This window comes from Eretmochelys imbricata, chromosome 19 (assembly GCF_965152235.1).
Source record: "Eretmochelys imbricata isolate rEreImb1 chromosome 19, rEreImb1.hap1, whole genome shotgun sequence".
Lineage (NCBI taxonomy): Eukaryota > Metazoa > Chordata > Testudines > Cheloniidae > Eretmochelys > Eretmochelys imbricata.
The window spans coordinates 11,408,754-11,426,104 of NC_135590.1; the positions used below are offsets into that span (position 1 = coordinate 11,408,754).

The following is a 17,351-nucleotide window of genomic DNA, read 5'->3' on the forward strand; positions in this document are numbered from 1 at the left end:
AAGGTCCTGTCCACCTTAGACTGCAGATCCTCAGGATATTGTTTGTAAGGATAGGGAATGTTGTTGTCCTAGTGCCTCTGACCAAAATTTCCTCTCACCTGCATTGTACAGCAGACTGTGTACTAGCTGGCTGCTGGCCTCCACCCTCAAGAGCAATAGCATTTCTGTCATGTTGCTATATAGTAGGTTAAGGCCTTTTGAATCTTAAAGATGAAATACTGTTTTCATAGATATTACGGTAGCTTGTGAGCTGGAGTACACTTGCTTCTGTGCATTTGTATATGAATGGGCCTGGGAGAACCATTAGGTTAGTGAGGTCCATCTGCTCACAGGATTTAGGGACCTGTTTGAAATTCTGTGGGATGAAGTAGAGACTGATTTCTGCCAGTGCGCCCTTACTCTGAGGCCTGCTGACGTCCTGCTCTTTGGTCTCCACTGCTGACTTTGTCTCAAACCTTTGGGCCTGGTCTACGCTACCCTGTTTTACGCAGCTGGCCCTAGACCAAATGGTGCCCCAGGCGAGGAGCATCTTCGGCACCCCTTCCCCCACCCATTTGTTAAACTTCTGAATAAATTATTTTTTATTGCATTTGTAGCCCATTTCATGACTTCGATGCACGATTTGCAGGCATGATTTTAGTCCTGTCATATAAGACGATAAATTTGCACACTAGGATCTGTAAACCTGTATTTATTCATGCCATATGTAAACAACTAAAACTAGTTTCCTCTAAGACAGTCGTCTCCAAAGTGGGATGTGCAAGTCTATCGATTGTGGGGCGCAGCAGGAGTGCTGTCGGGGGGGGAGCCCTCAGTCCTCCAGCCTGTGGAGGAGCAGGGGCAACTGCGCAGCCAGCGGCTGGGAAGAAGCGGCACTTTCCCCTTGAAAGTCGGCCGGAGAGAAGCGGCGCTTTGAAGGAGAAAGCGCCGCTTCTCTCCGGCTGCTGGCTAGCCCTGCTCCTCCTGAGTCCTCCGGCCCGTGCTCTCAGGGCTGCATTCCGAAAGGGGCTTTAGAGCTGCAGGCCAGGGCCCCCTTAGGCCAGGGCCCTGAAGCCCCTGCGGTCCGGGTGGCCCTGCCTGCCGGGGGGGGGGGGGCAGCTCACAGAATTGTGGCTCTCAGAATCGTGGCCATGGGGGGTGGTGGTGCGCTGCGCAGAGCCACCTGCAAGCCCCCTGCACCAAACAGGAGCTGCCCCAGGTAAGTTCTCTTCACCCCCGCCTGCCCCAGCCCTGAGCCTCCTCCCGCACCCCTACCCTGAGCACCCTCCCACCCCCTAACTCCTTCCCAGACCCCGCACCCCTACCCCGAGCACCCGCTGTATCAGTGTTAAAACAAGATTTTCAAAAATAAAGCATATTCCATCACATTGCTCTCATAAAAACATTAATTTTTTTTAGTGAGACCAAAAGTTTTTTGTACAGTTAATAACAAATTATTTTAAAATATTGTTTTTCATCTTTCTCATTGTTTTTTAATTTCTATTTTTTGTTTTATAATTTACACAATATATTAGTACAGTAATACATGTATGTAGTTTATACATAAATATACATACAGTAGGGGTGCGCGCTTAAATTTTTTCGGATAGGGGTGTGTGGTCAAAAAAAGTTTGGAGACCACTGCTCCCAGTCAGTGGTTCTCAACCTGTCTACCATGGTGGGGCGTATCCGCATCCACTACTCCCTGTATGGCCCTGAGGATGTCACGTGCGCCGCAGCTCTGTGCTGATGGGGCCGCGGGCCACACGTCGAGAACCGCTGCTCTAAGGATCCAGAAACTTTAATTTTAAGGATAACTGAACGGTACTAACATCAAGAAGTGCATCAACGCTAGGCGGGCCACCCTGAGCCAGCCTTGCAGGAGCTGACCGCCGTAGCATGGGAACCCTGCTTAGCCCCTTCTCTACGCGCGGGGGGCACGGCGGGCCGCGCTCTCGGCGGTTCAAGGAAAGTGTCGTTCTCCGTCCTCCAAGTCTGGAAGGTTCCGTGAGGTTCTGCAAAGGTCCGGAACGTTCTCGGTCAGTGACAAATGAATCCGCAGCTGGAATACCCGCAATGTTTGACTGCGGGCTGTTTCCCCTTTTGCCCTTACCAGAAGCAGCCCCCCAAGCCTGGCGCCAGGCTCGGTGTTATTAACAAACGTGCAGATTTCACCTTGCCCAGCATCGTTTTTATTATCCAGCCCCCCCCCCCCCCCACACACACACACACCCAGTAACTGCAACGTATCTGTTTGTCAGCGAGAGTCGGCGGCCACACCCCGAGGCCCCCAAAGGTTTGTTGGCAGAACCCCTGGCTGAGGCAAAGGGTGACCCCTCCCGCTCTCTGTCTGGGCCTGCCTGCCACTGCCCCCCTCCCCCCACCCGCTGCTGGTCTAGGGCGGCCCTGCAGGGGGCGCTGTCTGGGCTCCCCGCAGCCGCCGCCCTGGGAGGGGAGAAGCGGCCGCACGAAGGCCAAGCCTTTCCCCGCCCGAGATCGATAGTGCGCATGCGCGTCAGGGAGCCTCCGCCCCCGGCCAGAGAGCTAGGGCGCAGCGCGCGCGCCGCAGGCGGCCGCTGACCCACAGAGCTGTTGGCGTCTCGGCCCGCCCCGAGCGACGCGACGCAAGCCGCGCCCCGCCATTTCCGGCTCACCGCTGCAGCGCATGCGCTCTGGACCAGCTCTTCCCGTCGTGCCCTGGGTGCTATAAATTCTCGTTGCCCCGCCTCTGTCGCTCTTTTCCCTCGGAGCGAGGTGGGTGGTAGGAGTGGGGATGGGCCTGGCTTGGCGGGGCTGGCGGGGCGAGTGTCTAAGCAACAGCGATGGGTGCTTGTGGGGGGAGAAGGGGATGGTGGCCCGGGGGGGGGTTATGATTCCTCTCCCGGCGACGGCCCAGGGGAGGCCGGGTCTGGGGCTAGGGGGTTCGTACGGCGGCTGGCGGGGATCGTGATTCCTCGCGGGCCCGCTTCGCTGATTGGGGGTGGGGGGGACCCCCCGCACGCCGGGCAGGAGCCCCGGGCCCTGTAAGGACAGCAGGGCCGCAGCCTGGGCCCTTCCCTGAGTGGAGCCTGGGCCTCAGGCTCGGCCCCTCCCCCAGCGCCTCTCGCGGTGGGAGGGGCGGCGCCGCGTGCTGCCCCCGGAGGGCCCCCGTGGGTCCGGCGTCCAACGAGGCCCCCGGAGAGAGGTTGCGCGCTCGGCTCCGCCCGTGTGGCGCGCGGGAGCGCAGGCCCCTTGCCCCGCGTTGGAGAACTGGTCTGCAGCCTGCCGGTTCCTGCTGCTGCTCTGAGCCCTCGGACTGCGTCTGGGGGGATCAGCCATGCAGGAGACCGTGTATCCCTGAGACGGCTTCTTCCCGCTGGGAAGGCACGTTCTGCAGCCCTGTCAAACCCCATGGGCTCAGCTGTTCTAACAGGTTATTTGTTTGTTCTGTTTCAGCAGCTTTGCAAGCAGCGCATGCCTGTCCACAAGGTGAGGACTTACAATTTTCTCTGTACATATAGGTACCTTTCCACTTGTTGGTATTGTTTTCTTGCACACTTGGGCTGGCTCGGCATGGTAGCCCAGTTTACCCCAAATAACATTGAACCCTGGAGATGGAGAAGGCTCACCAAGGATAGCAAAGTTTAACTAAACCTGAACCACCCCTGTTAGAAAGCCTAGGTGGTGATCCTGCTTTCTCACAATAGAGGAGCACTCTGTTGTCTGGCTGCAGGATCAGGCTTTTGGGGGAGTGTGGAGTGGTACATTTGAAATCTTGTGTCAACAAGTGTTCTCAATTTAGTTGGTATTGGCGCTACTTTGAGCAGGGGATTGGACTAGATGACTTCCTGAGGCCTCTAACAACCCTAATATTCTATGATTCAATACATATATGATTTTGTGTAATAATTGAAATTTAGAAGGTATGTTGTAGTCCCTTTGCCTTTTCATTGACTGACTCTAGATCTTTGTTTTGGTCCATACAAATTTCCATTTTGATCAAATTTGAATTCTAGTTCACGTACATCACCCCACTTCAGTGTTTATAAAACAGACTTGTGAGGTCCATTTGGTCAGAGTTCAGTTTTCATAGCATTACCCATGGTATGTCTAACACATTTGTGTAACTGGTGCATGGTGTACACCCATGTTTTGCATTGTGGGTTTTCGGGCACTGCATTATGAGGTCAGAATTCATTAAAGTTTAGCATCTGGGAGGCTAACTGGGTGAGTGGTTCAATTGTGTATGGACTAGAGTACATTATTTCAATCCAACGTGGGCATCCGGAGAAGTTGCTCTCTCTTGGCTCTGCCCGTGTGGCGTACGGGAGCGCAGGCCTTCGGGCTCCATGACGTATAGTCCTATTCCACGACGTTGGAGAATAAGCTTGGGCCTCTGGTCTGCAGCCTGCATATTCCTACTGCTTCTCTGAGTCCTTGGACTGTGACTGAGGAGATAAACCATGCAGGAGACATTGCATTACTCAGATTGCCTCTTTGCTCTGAGAGGCCATGTTCTGCAACCCTATCAAACTTCATTAGGCAGACTGAGCAGGGATTCGTTCAGTTGTTCTAACATGTTTGCTTGTTCTATTTCAGCAGCTTTGCAAGCAGCACATGCCTGTCCACAAGGTGAGGACTTATAATTTTCTGTGTGTACATAAATACCTTCCACTCCCTAGTATTGTTTCCTTGCACACTTGGGCTGGGTCTGCATAGTAGCCCAGTTTACCCCAAATAACATCGAATCCTGGAGATGGAGAAGGCTCATCAAGGATAGCAAAGTTTAACTAAACCTGAACCACCCCTGTTAGAAAGCATAGGTGGTGATCCTACTTTCTCACAATAGAGGAGCACTCTGTCTGGCTGCAGGATCAGGCTTTTGGGGGAGCGTGGAGTGGTATATTTGAAATCTTGTGTCTACAGCAGTGTTCCCAATGCATATATGGTTTTGTATAATTGAAATCTAGAAGCTATGTTATAGTCCCTTTGCCTTTTCGGTGACTGACTATAGATCTTTGTTCTTGTCCATAAAAATTTTCATTTTGATGTAGATCAAATATGAATTCTAGTTCACCTACATCAGCCCATTTCAGTGTTTATAAAACAGCCTTTGTGTGGCCCATTTGGTCAAAGGTCTGTTTAGTACATTTGTGTAACTGATGCATGATGTATACCCATGCTTTGCATTGTGGATTTTGGGCCACTGCATGGATGGGGTCGGAATTCAGTAAAGTTTAGCATCTGGGAAGCTAACTGGGTGGGTAGTTCAATTGTGTATGGACTAGTGTAAAACAGTGCTAGAGTACATTATTTCAATCCAACGTGGGCATCCGGAGAAGTTGCTCTCTCTTGGCTCTACCCGTGTGGCGTACGGGAGCGTAGGCCTTCGGGCTCCATGACGTATAGTCCCATTCCACGACGTTGGAGAATAAGCTTGGACCTCTGGTCTGCAGCCTGCATATTCCTACTGCTTCTCTGAGTCCTCGGACTGTGACTGAGGAGATAAACCATGCAGGAGACATTGCATCAGTCAGATAGCTTCTTTATTGCCAGGGTTGTGCATGTGAGTGTTAAAAACACACTTCAGTGAACTATAAGGAAATCTGATTTAAGAGGGATGAATTATCAACTCATCTGAAAACTTTTTTGTTTTCTTCTAGCTTCAGGTGCTATGTTGCATCAGTTGAAAAGGTGAGTAATGTACTGTCCATTACTTCTTCATAGACGTAGATTTTTTGCAATTCATAGCTGATGTTTATTAGCACAAGCTCTTTAGCTTTGTTGATTAGTATATAAAAGCTGTATGGAATCAGTTGTAAAGTAACTTAGTTTATCATAGAAAGAAAAGGAGTACTTGTGACACCTTAGAGACTAATCAGTTTATTTGAGCATAAACTACAGCTCACGAAAGCTCATGCTCAAATAAATTGGTTAGTCTCTAAGGTGCCACAAGTCCTCCTTTTCTTTTTGTGAATACAGACTAATATGGCTGCTACTCTGAAATTTATCATAGAAGTTTCACTTCATTGTAGCTATCCAGAGGAATTACTCTGTGTTGGACCAACACAAGGTTAGCCTTCAAGCCTTGTAGCTTCTAAGGGACAGATGGGACCTGAACTTGTGTGACCATGGTGTGGTCCTCAAATGTAGATTATAACCTGCTATGAGGAAATTGAAACTACAGAAAACCTGCCTTGCTGAAAAGCATGAGAATCTGCATAGATCACTACTGTGGGGCTAAATTATTTTGATTACACCCTGCAATATGTATGCTCAGTTGGCTCCCATGGTGTTTAAATTTGTTGAGGCTGGATTAAGGTGACCTAATCTCCCATAACTTCCAGTAGAGAAGACAACGGGGCTGCCTAGTTTGGGTATTGCAACAGAGCAGTGGAAGACAGGAATCTTGAAGCCTATGAAAGTCTCCCATAGCTGTGGGTTTGAGGGCCATGATTTAATCTGCATATTATGGCAAGGCAAGAGGGAGTGAAATCCCTACAATATGGCCTTACCTTTTTGGAAATCATTTGCACTCCATATGTGCATTTTTATCAAGATTTGCAGTTATTCTTGAATTAAACCTTGCTACATTCCCTGCGAAGAATCAACATTAGCCTACTACTTATGGGGAAGGGAGGGGGTGTGTGAAATAAGGCACAGGAAGTAAGTCAAAACTGGGAAGAGAATCCAGGTCTCTTGACTAGTCATAGGCTTTAACCACAACATTCTCCTGTCTCACACTAACACTGATAACTTTGTTTAAAATACCTAGGAAAATCCCATAAAACAAAACCACTGACCTCTGGCTTTATTCTTTCTCCAGGTAAAATGAAGAAGCAGCTGGATTACAGGGTTCACTCTTTTCAGGTTCCATATTTGAGTTCTCTTTTGGATCCATTTTCCAGCAGGATTCCTGCAGTAGTTCTTCACATTCATGTCCTGGTCTCCTATTCTTTTGACTGGATAGTATTTTAGTACTATATTTTATTCCCTTTTGTGGATGATTAGTTATTCTAATGACCTGGTATGCTAACTTCTGATCTCATGATTAAATTAAAGAAAACAAGAGGAGTTCGTAAAAAGAGGTTTAACAAGGTTCTGTAAAGGAAAAATGTAGATGTGGTCATATGTTGTTTTTTGTGTGGATAGGAGAGTTCTGGTTTTAGTTCTACTCCTTTAGTGCTTTGTGTCGTCTCCAGGTAGCCTGACAAATGGAGTAGGGCTGTGTTTACTTTGGCAAAATTGGTTTCATAATTCACAGGGTCGATAAAAATGATTTTTTTAATTTAAATTGGAATTTTTTTTTTCATTTAAATTATGTCTCACTCTGTTCAATGAAATCTGAGTTTAATATAAAATGTTAAGGCCTACGTTTATAATAATCTAAAAACATTTTAATAGAAAATATACTGAATTCATAAGTATCAAACTTACAGGCTGATTTCAATGTAAAGAAAGAAACGGAAAAATCTTGCTTCTGAGGTCAAGCTTTATAGATATGGCACAATAGGTCATGTACTGTAATAACGGCTTGTTTGTTTAATAAAAATTTTGTATGCTGTTCTGTGTGTTTGTTAAAATAATTTCAGTTGCCATTTTAAAGCAGTTTGACACAAATCATGAATAAAGTTAATTAGTAAATAAGCAATTTATCACCCACCATTTGCCATACTAAAAATGGACTATAAATTACTAAAAATCTGAATTTTAAGCTATATAATTGCTTAAATACATGTTTACGTGTACTGTTCTAGTTAGCAAAACTGATGGACCAAATCTGGCATAAAGGCTTTTCTATTTAGTTTTAAATCAACAGGTTTTAATGGTTATATCCACTTTCTTTAGAAAATAACTGAAATACAAATGGAAAGATTGGTTAAAATCAGTGATTTAAATCATGCTTTAAATTGCCTTGATTTAAATCAATTCACCCTGCCACAGATACCCCCAGGTGTAGATCCCACTGGTGGCATTAGTGGTGGAAATTGATATAGAGAGGACTCAAGTGTGTGTAACATTTCAGCTCACCCTGTTCTATAACCTGCTTTCACTACATTTTCCACAATTGCTACTACTCGTGGTGAGTCGCATGTCTTACTTTAGTCAGTGTAGACTTAACTCAGGTTTGCCTAGACAAGGATTGTTATGGGTGTTGTGTTACACCATGTTGGATAACACAGTGGTTCTCAACCAGGGGTCCATACCTCCTGGGGGGGCTGTGAGCAGGTTTCAGAGGGGCCACCACGCAGGGCCAGAGTTACTTGCTTGGGTGGGGCCCGAGGCAGAAAGCTGAAGCCATGCTACGTGGGGCTGAAGCCAAAGCCTGAGCAACATAGCTTTGTGGGGGCCCTAAGCAATTGCCTTACTTGCTCCCCCTTAATGCTTGCCCTGGCTTTTTTGTGCAGAAAACCAATTGTGGCACAGCTGGACCATGGACTTTTATATCATTTTGTGGAGGCCTCCAAAAGAGAGAGGTTGAGAACCCCTGGGATAACACATTCTAAAAATGCCATTGACTATTGCCTAAATATGTTAAACTGCACTAAATACAGCCTAGGCTTCAATTCAGCTTAGTATATGCCTCATTAAGTGTGTGGCAGTTCTCCAAAGTGAGTTTAATGTACTCACCCACAGCATAGATTATTTGAAAGCTTATATTTAGATGTAGAGTTGTCAAGCATTGCTGTTAGCCTGTAGGTGAGTGAAACAATGGTACCTAAACAAGTCTCATTTTTGAGACGAGGTAGGTGAGAGAACCTTTTCTTGGTCCAGCTTCTGCTTGGTGAAACAGACAAGCTTTTGAGCTACACAGTCTTGACATGAGGCTTGTGTAGCTCAAAAGCTTCTCTTTCACTAACAGAAGTTGGTCCAAGAAAAATGACCTCATCTACATTGTTTCAATATCCTGGGACTAACACAGTTACAACATTGTCAGATTTTGCACAGTTCCAGAAACACTTCAACAGGCCTGACTCTGGTTTTTACTGTTCATTGCAACATTGTAGTGTGGTATTTATGGATCTAACCTACCTAACGTATTAAGACTTTTATTGGGTTTGCATAGGTGAATCATTTCATCAGGAATGATGAAGCTGCTTAACATCAAGTGAAAATGGTGAATATCTCTGATTTTTCCAATGAAATTGGCTGACCAGGCCAGTCCCCCAGTGAAGGTTGTGTACCAGTAGTAGTAGATAGATTCTTTTAAGTACAGAAGTGGGAAGCCTGAAGTGCTAAAGGAGTACTCCAGGAAGACCAGACCATTGCAGAGAAGCTAAATGAATTTTGTTGGTTTTGACTGCAGATGATTTAGGGGAGATCCGTGCACCCCAGCCATTCCTCTTTAGGTAACAGATCTGAAGAATTGTCCCAGATTGAAGAGTGAGTAGGGAAAGATCACTAAAATCCGCTTTTGTACCACATGACTGGAAGATAGTTAGACTTATTTTTTTTAAAGTCTCCAGAGGTGATGCTGGCAATTATAGGTTAGCAAGCCTAACTTCAGTACCAGGCAGGTTGGTTGAAACTATGGTAAGGACAAATTTGTGTCACATACACGTTATGGGGGAAAGAGTCACCAGGACTTTACTAAAGGGAAATCATGCCGCACCACTCTATTAATTCTTTGAAGGAGAAAGGTGATCCACTAGATATAGTGTACTTGGACTTTCAGAAAGCCTTTGGCAAGGTCCCTTACCAAAGGCTCTTAAGCATATATAGTGTAGATAGCGCCCCTATGAGGTGGGTGCATATGGTGGTTGGGAAAACTGTTCCCAGGGAGGAGTAGTTCAGTCAAGCTGGAAGGCCACATTGAGTGGAGTCCTACGGGGATTGCTCCTGGAGCCGGTTCTATTCGATATCTTTGTTTGCAGATGATACCAAACTGGGAAGGGTTGTAAGTGCTTTGGTTGAAAATGATTTGGAGAAATGGTCTGAAATAGAAGATGAAATTCAATAAGGAAAAATGCAAAGTACTCCACTTAGGAAGGAATGATCAATTGCACACATGTGAAATGACTGCCTGGGAAAGGGTACTGGGGGTGTTACAGGGGACAACAGGCTAAACATGAGCCAACAATGTTGCAAAAACAAACATCATTCTGGGATATATCAGCAGGAGTGTTTTCTGCTCTGCTCCATACTGATAAGGCCTCAACTGGAGTATTGTGTCAAACTGCACCACTGGTAGGGAAAGATCTAAACAAATTAGAGAAAGTCCAGAGCAGCAACACTGATTAAAGGTCTAGGAAACAACCTGTGAGGAAAGACCGAAAAAATTGGGTTTGTTCAGTCTGAAGAAGAGAAGACGGGGGACAGAACGGTTTTCAAGTATGTAAAAGGTTACAAGGAGGAAGGATGAGAAATTGTTTTCAATCTCTGAGGCTAGGACAAGAAGCAATGGACTTAAATTGCAGTAAGGGTGGGTATAGATTGGAACAGTCCTGTCAGGGTGTTTAAGCACTGGAACAGAAAGCCTAGGGAGGTTGCGGAGTCTCCATCATTGGAGGTTTTTAAGAACAGGTCAGACAAACATCTGTCAGGAATGGTGTAGCTATTACGTAATTCTCCCTTGAGTGCAGGGGACTGGACTAGATGAACTTTTGAGGCCACTTCCAGTCTTACACTTCTACAGTTCTATAGGATAAATGAGAGGGACCTCTCGTGGGTCAGTATCTGATTAAAAGTATCAGAGGGGTAGCTGTGTTAGTCTGTATCCACAAAAACAATCAGGGGTCCGGTGGCACCTTAAAGACAAACATGTATCTGGGCATAAGCTTTTGTGGATATATCTGAATAAGTGGGGTTTTTTACCCACGAAAGCTTAAGCCCAAATAAATCTGTTAGTTTTTAAGGTGCCACTGGACTCCTCTTCGTTTAACTGATTAAAAGAAAACAAAGGGTAGGAATAAATGATGAGTGTTCAGTGGTGAGACATAAATAGTGGGTTTCCTCAGGGATCTGTACTGGGACCTGTGCTGTTCAGCATATTGGTAAATGGTTTGGAACAGGTAGGTGGCAAAAGTTGTAGATGACACAAAATTACTGAACATAGGTAAGTCCAAAGCAGACTGCACAGAATTTCAAAAGGAGTGACAAAATGGCAGATGCAATACAGTGTTGATAAATGCAAAGTAATGCACATTGGAAAAAATAATCCCAACTATACATATAAAATGGTAGGGTCTAAATTAGCTGTTACTACTCAAGAAAGAGATCTTGAAAACATCTGTTCAATGTGCAGTGACAGTCAAAAAAGCGAACAAAATGTTGGGAATCTAGGGGGGAGGGATAGCTCAGTGGTTTGAGCTTTGGCCTGCTAAACCCAGGGTTGTGAGTTCAATCCTTGAGGGGGCCATTTAGGGATCGGGGCAAAAACTGGGGATTGGTCCTGCTTTGAGCAGGGGGTTGGACTAGTCCCTTCAAACCCTGATATTCTATGAAAGGGAGAGATAATAAAACAGAAAATACCATCATGCCACTATATCATTCCATTGGTACTCCCATGTAGTTCTGGTCACACCATCTCTAAAAAGCTACATTAGAATTGGTGAGGACAATAAAAATGATGGGGGTGGAACAGTTTCCGTATGAGGAGAGATTAAAAAGACAGTCTGTTCAGCTTGGGAAAGAGATGACTAAGGCGGGGATATGATCGAGGTCTATAAAATCGTAAATGGGGTGGAGAGAGTGAATAGGAAAGCATTATTTACCCTTTCACATAACACAAGAGCTAGGAGTCACCTGCTTAAATTACTTCTTTACACACGTACAGTTAACCTGTGGAACTCATTGCCATGGGATGTTGTAAAGGCTAAAAGTATAACAGTTCAAAAAAGAATTAGATAAGTTCAGGTGGGGTCTACATCCATCAATGGCTATTATCCAAGATGGTCAGGGACACAACCTCAGGCTTCAGATGTCCCTAAACCCCAAACTGCCGGAAGCTGGGACTAGAGGACAGGGGATGATGGATCACTTGAAATTGCCCTGTTCTGTTCATTCCCTCTGAAGCATCTGGCACTGGCTACTGCCAGAGACAGGATACTGGCACAGATGGACCATTGGTCCGACCCAGTATGGACGATCTTATATAAATGTGTATGAATTCATAATTTAATGCTTCTTCATTAATAAGCTTGTGTACATACCATGTAGCATCTAGTCTGCCTGGCAGAAGGTTTTAATCTGTAATTGCAAATGTGTGCAGTACTAGTCTTTGAAATATTCTAGAAATTAGTTTTTTTTATTCAGTGACACTTACGCACAGGTCAGTATTAGGCTTAGAGATGACAATCCACAGCTTCGGTGGAGCTTCAGTCCAAGTGCTCACTAAGCAAAACTGGCAATTTTTCTATTAACGTAGATCCAAGTTAGCACAAGTCTGTATACTTGTAGAAAATGAAAAATGGTGGTAGTGGTGAGTAATGCTAACAATATACTTTGGGAATTTTACCTCTACAGGGCAGTTACGGTATGTGAAGACATGGAGGATACAAGCCCCTTAAAGCTTAGATCAAAGAAAAAAAGACTGTCCACAAACTTTGAAACGTGTTGTTTGCCAAGAAAATCAAAAGAATGCAAACCTGTCAAAAGCCACCAGTGCTGGCCGGAACTCTGTGATGCTGGCAGCAGAAGCCAGGAGAGATGAATTGTATTGGCGGCTACTGGGTGAGTTTTTTAGTTTAGACACTGTGTCACCAATACTCTACCACAGGGGTCGCTTTCAGAAATACACAAGCAAGTCGAATTTGACACATGTCAGAGTTATGTTGAACCCAGGGAGGAAAACCAACTCTGAATCTGATCAGAGAGCAGCAAGCTCATCCGAGTCTGTAGCCACCGGTTTAAGCACATCCTCCAGCGATTGGTCCTGTTGCGTTGTTTGCCTAAGAAAAACACATAAGAAAGACAAGAAACTTCATAGAATAGGAACATTTGAGAGAGCAGCCAATCTGAGGGAGGCAGCACTTCAAAGAGGAGATGCTGACATGATGCGCAGAGTATCAGTGGAAGACTTGATTGCTAAGGAGGCCGTTTATCACTCAACATGCATTTCTTCCTACTTGAGTAAAACCAATCTTAAAGCAAAACAATCAAGTTGCACTGCAACAATATAGTCACCTTATGACGTTGCATTTTATCAGCTGATTGAAGAGATAGACAATGATCTTATGGACAACAAGAAAGCTCTTCTCCTATCCAAGCTGCTTCAAAGATACAAAGCCCTACTTCCCTCAGAGATAGAAACCGCAAGCTATTCCAGTAGCAAATTACAGGCAAGATTAGTAAAACACTATGGGTCTGCAATTTCATTCCATGGACAGCACGGACAAGGCAAGTCTACCATTGTTCTATGCAGCACAGTAACATTAGCTGATGCTATCCAAGCTTCTAGTAATGTGAAGCAGGCCCTTAAATCATCCAAGTGTTTTTTGGATGGGCTTCCGGCGAGTGAACCTGATCATCGGCTTTCAAATGAACAAGTGGTTTTGTATAATGCTGCTTCAGTCCTTCGGTCTGAAATAGCCAAAGTGAAAGCCTCAGAATATTATCCAAAGACAGGTGATTGTAATTTTCAGAGACCAGCTACTTTTGTGCCCCAGTTGGTGCAGGAATTTGTCCTTTGGCTGATAGATAAAGAGGCACATAATTCAGTCAGCAGTGAGTATCATCCTTCAGAAGACATTCAAAGAAGGTGCCGCTCAATTGCAGAGTGCATAGTATTTAACAGTAACCCATGCACTCTCCACAGAGATCATGATGGTGAACAAGATAGTGATGTTGACTAGAAATGTCACCAGCGCTACTAAATGTCCATGATACCTGTACAAATTTATTATTAGAGTGTATTTCACCCTTTAAATGGTTGTTGTGATGCTTTAAGGTCACAAATCCAATTTTATGTCTTGAAATAATGCATGGAGTCATTAAACTGACAGAAACGTGCAAATATTTCAAAGTGATCATTTTAATGTGTTATTTCTGTAGCAGTGACCTCGCTTGGCAGCGCCACGTCATACCTCATCGTAAAATAGATATGGTTTATGGTGTGTGTGTGTGTGTCGAGATGGTACATTAAGTCGACCCGAATCAGTGGTGTCTGCCGCTCGCCCGTCTCTACGCTGGACTTGTAGATCACTAGCTGATGTGTTCTAACAGCATACCCATACTCCTAGTCTAGACACAGCTTTAGTAAAACAGGAAAAAAGTCAGAGATGTTAACTGGAAAGAAATAGAAATGTTCCAGTGGGCTCCCCAATCCAGGTCAGACTGCATTTTAGGTACTAGGAGAGGGTGGGAGGTTGGGAGGTAAGGTCCCATGTGTACTGTATTAAGGAGAGTCTGCAGTTTTTCTTCATAAAGAATCTTATGGACATTGACTGAGGGGTTCAGTGGTATGACCAATAAAGGAATTGGTTTTAAACAGTGGTGCTTGGATCTTGATCTATCGTTCAGTGACGTGACTGGTTAAATGTTCCATTCACTCAGAGTGAAACTCAGGAACACCTGATGACTTCTCGTGTTTCATACAAATAGCTGTATGCACTTGGGTTCTCCCTGTGTCCTTGGATGTCTGGGGATTAACTCTTTCATCTCCAGTGGTATCAACTCGTCAGGACTAAATGGACCAATCTGAGGCTTCCTTGATGCCAAACTGGCTGATGAAAATCCAGCAGATGTGGTTGATGGATTTATGAAGCAACCTTGCTTGGCAACTTTCTTAATAGGGCTCCTAGCCACCAGATTGCCCAGGGTGAGCTTTTAAGAGGTCATTATCAGACCCAAAGTGTAGAGTTTACCAACTTTTTGTTACAAAACATAGCATTAGTAATACTTAATGAAAATATTTCTGCTAATACTGTAAGTGACCGAGACCTACATTTTTATTTCTCTGTAAAATGCCATGAATGCCTGAAGAAGAGCTCTGTGTTGATCAAACACTTGTCTCTCTCACAAACAGAAATTGGTCCAAGAAAATATATGACTTCACCCACCTTGTCTCTCATGAATACTTATGGCATTATATGACTCGAATGAAATAGTTTTTGGTGAGGGTTTGACCATCCCCCTGCTGTATGAGTAACCAAATTGTTGATGCATTATATGAGCAATGGAAACTAATTTCCATCCTCTTCATAAGCGACAGGAGTAGTTATGACATGAAACTTGGGCAAACTAAATCTTTAAAGTAAGTTTCAATAGCTTGAGATTTTAGTGATGGGTAAGAAAAAAATAGGGTTTTTGTCATGATAGTGACTCTTTAAAGGAGGAAAACATTCCTTAGAAAACAATCCAAATGTTAAGGAACGCAGAATACACTGGAGAGCTGAAGTGAACAAAAGCTTAGCATAGTTCAAACTACATTCTGGTAAGACATCCATGCTGTACTCAAGGCTAAAGATAAGTTCCAAGATACTAGCAAGCTACTAGGAGAGGCAGAAATATAAACTGGCTATTTTGTAGGGATACCTAAGTAACATTGTCCAAAGTGAAATATACCAGAAAATTGACCTAGTATTTGTTGTCATTTGATCACCGGGGCTGTGCAAACCTGAATTTATTAAATCTAACGTTCTGTGGAATGACTTTTATAAGGTGAAGGGAACCTAAAAGCATTGGCTTGAACCAAGGGTAATGTAGGTCTGAGTGTTCTTTTAGTTCCTTTGGATGTCTCAAAAGTACCCACTACCAAGCTAATGTGTAATGCGGATGAGGCTTGAGACGGCATCCAAATGCAGTAATACAAAGCTCAACCAATGTGTATTTTAAACCTTCAGGGCACAGCAGTTCCATGGAGTCAGGCTCTCAAAAGTTAGTTGCAGAGTAGGGGGAAGTTCTCTACTATGATTGTCTCCGATTTGGAGCTGATGGACCCATGGCTGAAAGGCCCTGACTACATGGGGACCTGAACTGTCAGGAGAAACCTGAAAAGAGTTGAAGACCACTTCCGTGCAGCAGGCTTTACATGGTTCATTGTATTCATGTTTAAATTGATGTCTAAAACCTGTTTCCTTCCATGCATATGATTTTCTGTTTGTAGCGCCATACTGCCTAGATGCCCTAGTTATGGACCAAGCCCCCATGGCGCTAGGTGCTGTACAAAAACAGGCCAAAAAGATGATTTCTGCCCCAAAGGCTCACAATTTATGCTGGTTTTCTCTGCCTAGTCTAGGAAACATTTCTCGATATTTTCTCCACACTGCCATGTAGCTGTCTTTAGATCACATAGAGCAAAGTGGTTTTCAACCGTGCTGACAATTCATCCACATTACAAAATCTGTGTTTAAGCAGGCAGGCGTCTGATCATGTCATAACCAGGCCCAAGCCCTAGTCCTAGATTGTGCTTCCTTAACACATTTGACATGCTGCTCTTATTTGCTTAGAAGATGTGAAGATTGTAGCATCATGCTTAAATATTTGCAGTGCAGCCAGAGCATTAAAATGGCTTCCCTTTAAATAGGCAAGGCATTTTGCAACAGACCTGCGAACATGGCCCTAAAGTGAAGCATGACTCAGCTCTGCAGTTGAAATGTGTGTAATAGGTTATGGAGCCATGTTGCCTGAACACCTGTTTGGACAATCCTTGCTACAGCCTCTGTGCTGAGTTTTAGAACATATTGCGTTTCTATTGAATTATGACTAATATGACTTTGGGCTGTTCTATTGCTTACCAAAGGCCTCAAGGCATTTTACCAGAGTTAGTTAATCCTCACAACACTCCTGTGAGACTGGAGTCTCCTGTGAGTCCCGTATTTTCGGAACTAGGGGGAAGTGAGACATAGAAATGACTTGCCAATGTCACAGTAATCAACGGGGGTAGGAATTTTGACTCAGGAACATGGGATTGGAAGGAATCTCCTGGGTCACTGAGTTCAGTCCTTGTCCTGTCATAATCCCTTTAATAACTTTATCAAGATCTATCTTAAAACTAGTTAGGCTGTTTGCTCCACTTCTATTAGAAGGCTGCTGCAGAATCTCACTCCTCCGATGGTTGGACATCTTAATTTCCAGCCTAAATGTATTCATGACCAGTTTAGACCAAGTGGTTTTCAACTCTGAGCACTGGGCATCAGTCCACTCCATACAAAAGCTGTCAGTGCAGGTCTACATTTTACAGCCTTAAGGGAACTCGCCCGGCAATTGCAATGCTTGCTGTGGGGAGTGTAAGGCTGTGCCACAAAAACTGGTGAACAGTTTACCCCAAACACTTGTGAAATAAATGCTTACACTAATTGTTTCACATCTTTCCTCTTCCCCATCCGGACAGGAAAATACTGTTATACAGGATTAGGAAAGAAATGGGCTATGATAAGCCAAATTACTGTGATTTCCTCAAAGATGCCATTTTTATGCTGTAAGATCTCAGTGCAGGGATAGGGTTATAGTTT

The 17,351-nt window shown here is 44.5% G+C and overlaps 1 protein-coding gene and 2 non-coding genes across 3 annotated transcripts; all 3 read left to right on the forward strand.

The window, feature by feature from the left end:
* The first annotated feature begins 1,878 nt into the window (after nucleotides 1–1,878).
* On the forward strand, nucleotides 1,879–14,388 carry LOC144277399 (uncharacterized). The gene is made up of 6 exons (XM_077838159.1): nucleotides 1,879–1,986; nucleotides 2,520–2,733; nucleotides 3,415–3,447; nucleotides 4,558–4,590; nucleotides 5,622–5,652; nucleotides 12,424–14,388. Exons 1-6 carry the CDS (start codon nucleotides 1,879–1,881, stop codon nucleotides 12,608–12,610), a joined length of 606 nt encoding a protein of 201 aa, XP_077694285.1. The 3' UTR covers nucleotides 12,611–14,388.
* On the forward strand, nucleotides 4,230–4,436 carry LOC144277426 (small nucleolar RNA SNORA73 family). Its single transcript, XR_013348457.1, has one exon. It is a non-coding gene; the product is annotated as a small nucleolar RNA SNORA73 family (small nucleolar RNA).
* Nucleotides 5,279–5,485, forward strand: LOC144277410 (small nucleolar RNA SNORA73 family). Its single transcript, XR_013348443.1, has one exon. It is a non-coding gene; the product is annotated as a small nucleolar RNA SNORA73 family (small nucleolar RNA).
* Nucleotides 14,389–17,351: the final 2,963 nt, after the last annotated feature.

Coding starts and splice junctions, on each gene's coding strand:
- LOC144277399 (XM_077838159.1), top strand. CDS start 1,879: ATGGGAACCCTGCTTAGCCCCTTCTCTACGCGCGGGGGGCACGGCGGG. Junction 1,987..2,519: donor CTCCAAGTCTGGAAGGTTCC/GTGAGGTTCTGC, acceptor GCCCCCGGCCAG/AGAGCTAGGGCGCAGCGCGC. Junction 2,734..3,414: donor CTCTTTTCCCTCGGAGCGAG/GTGGGTGGTAGG, acceptor GTTCTGTTTCAG/CAGCTTTGCAAGCAGCGCAT.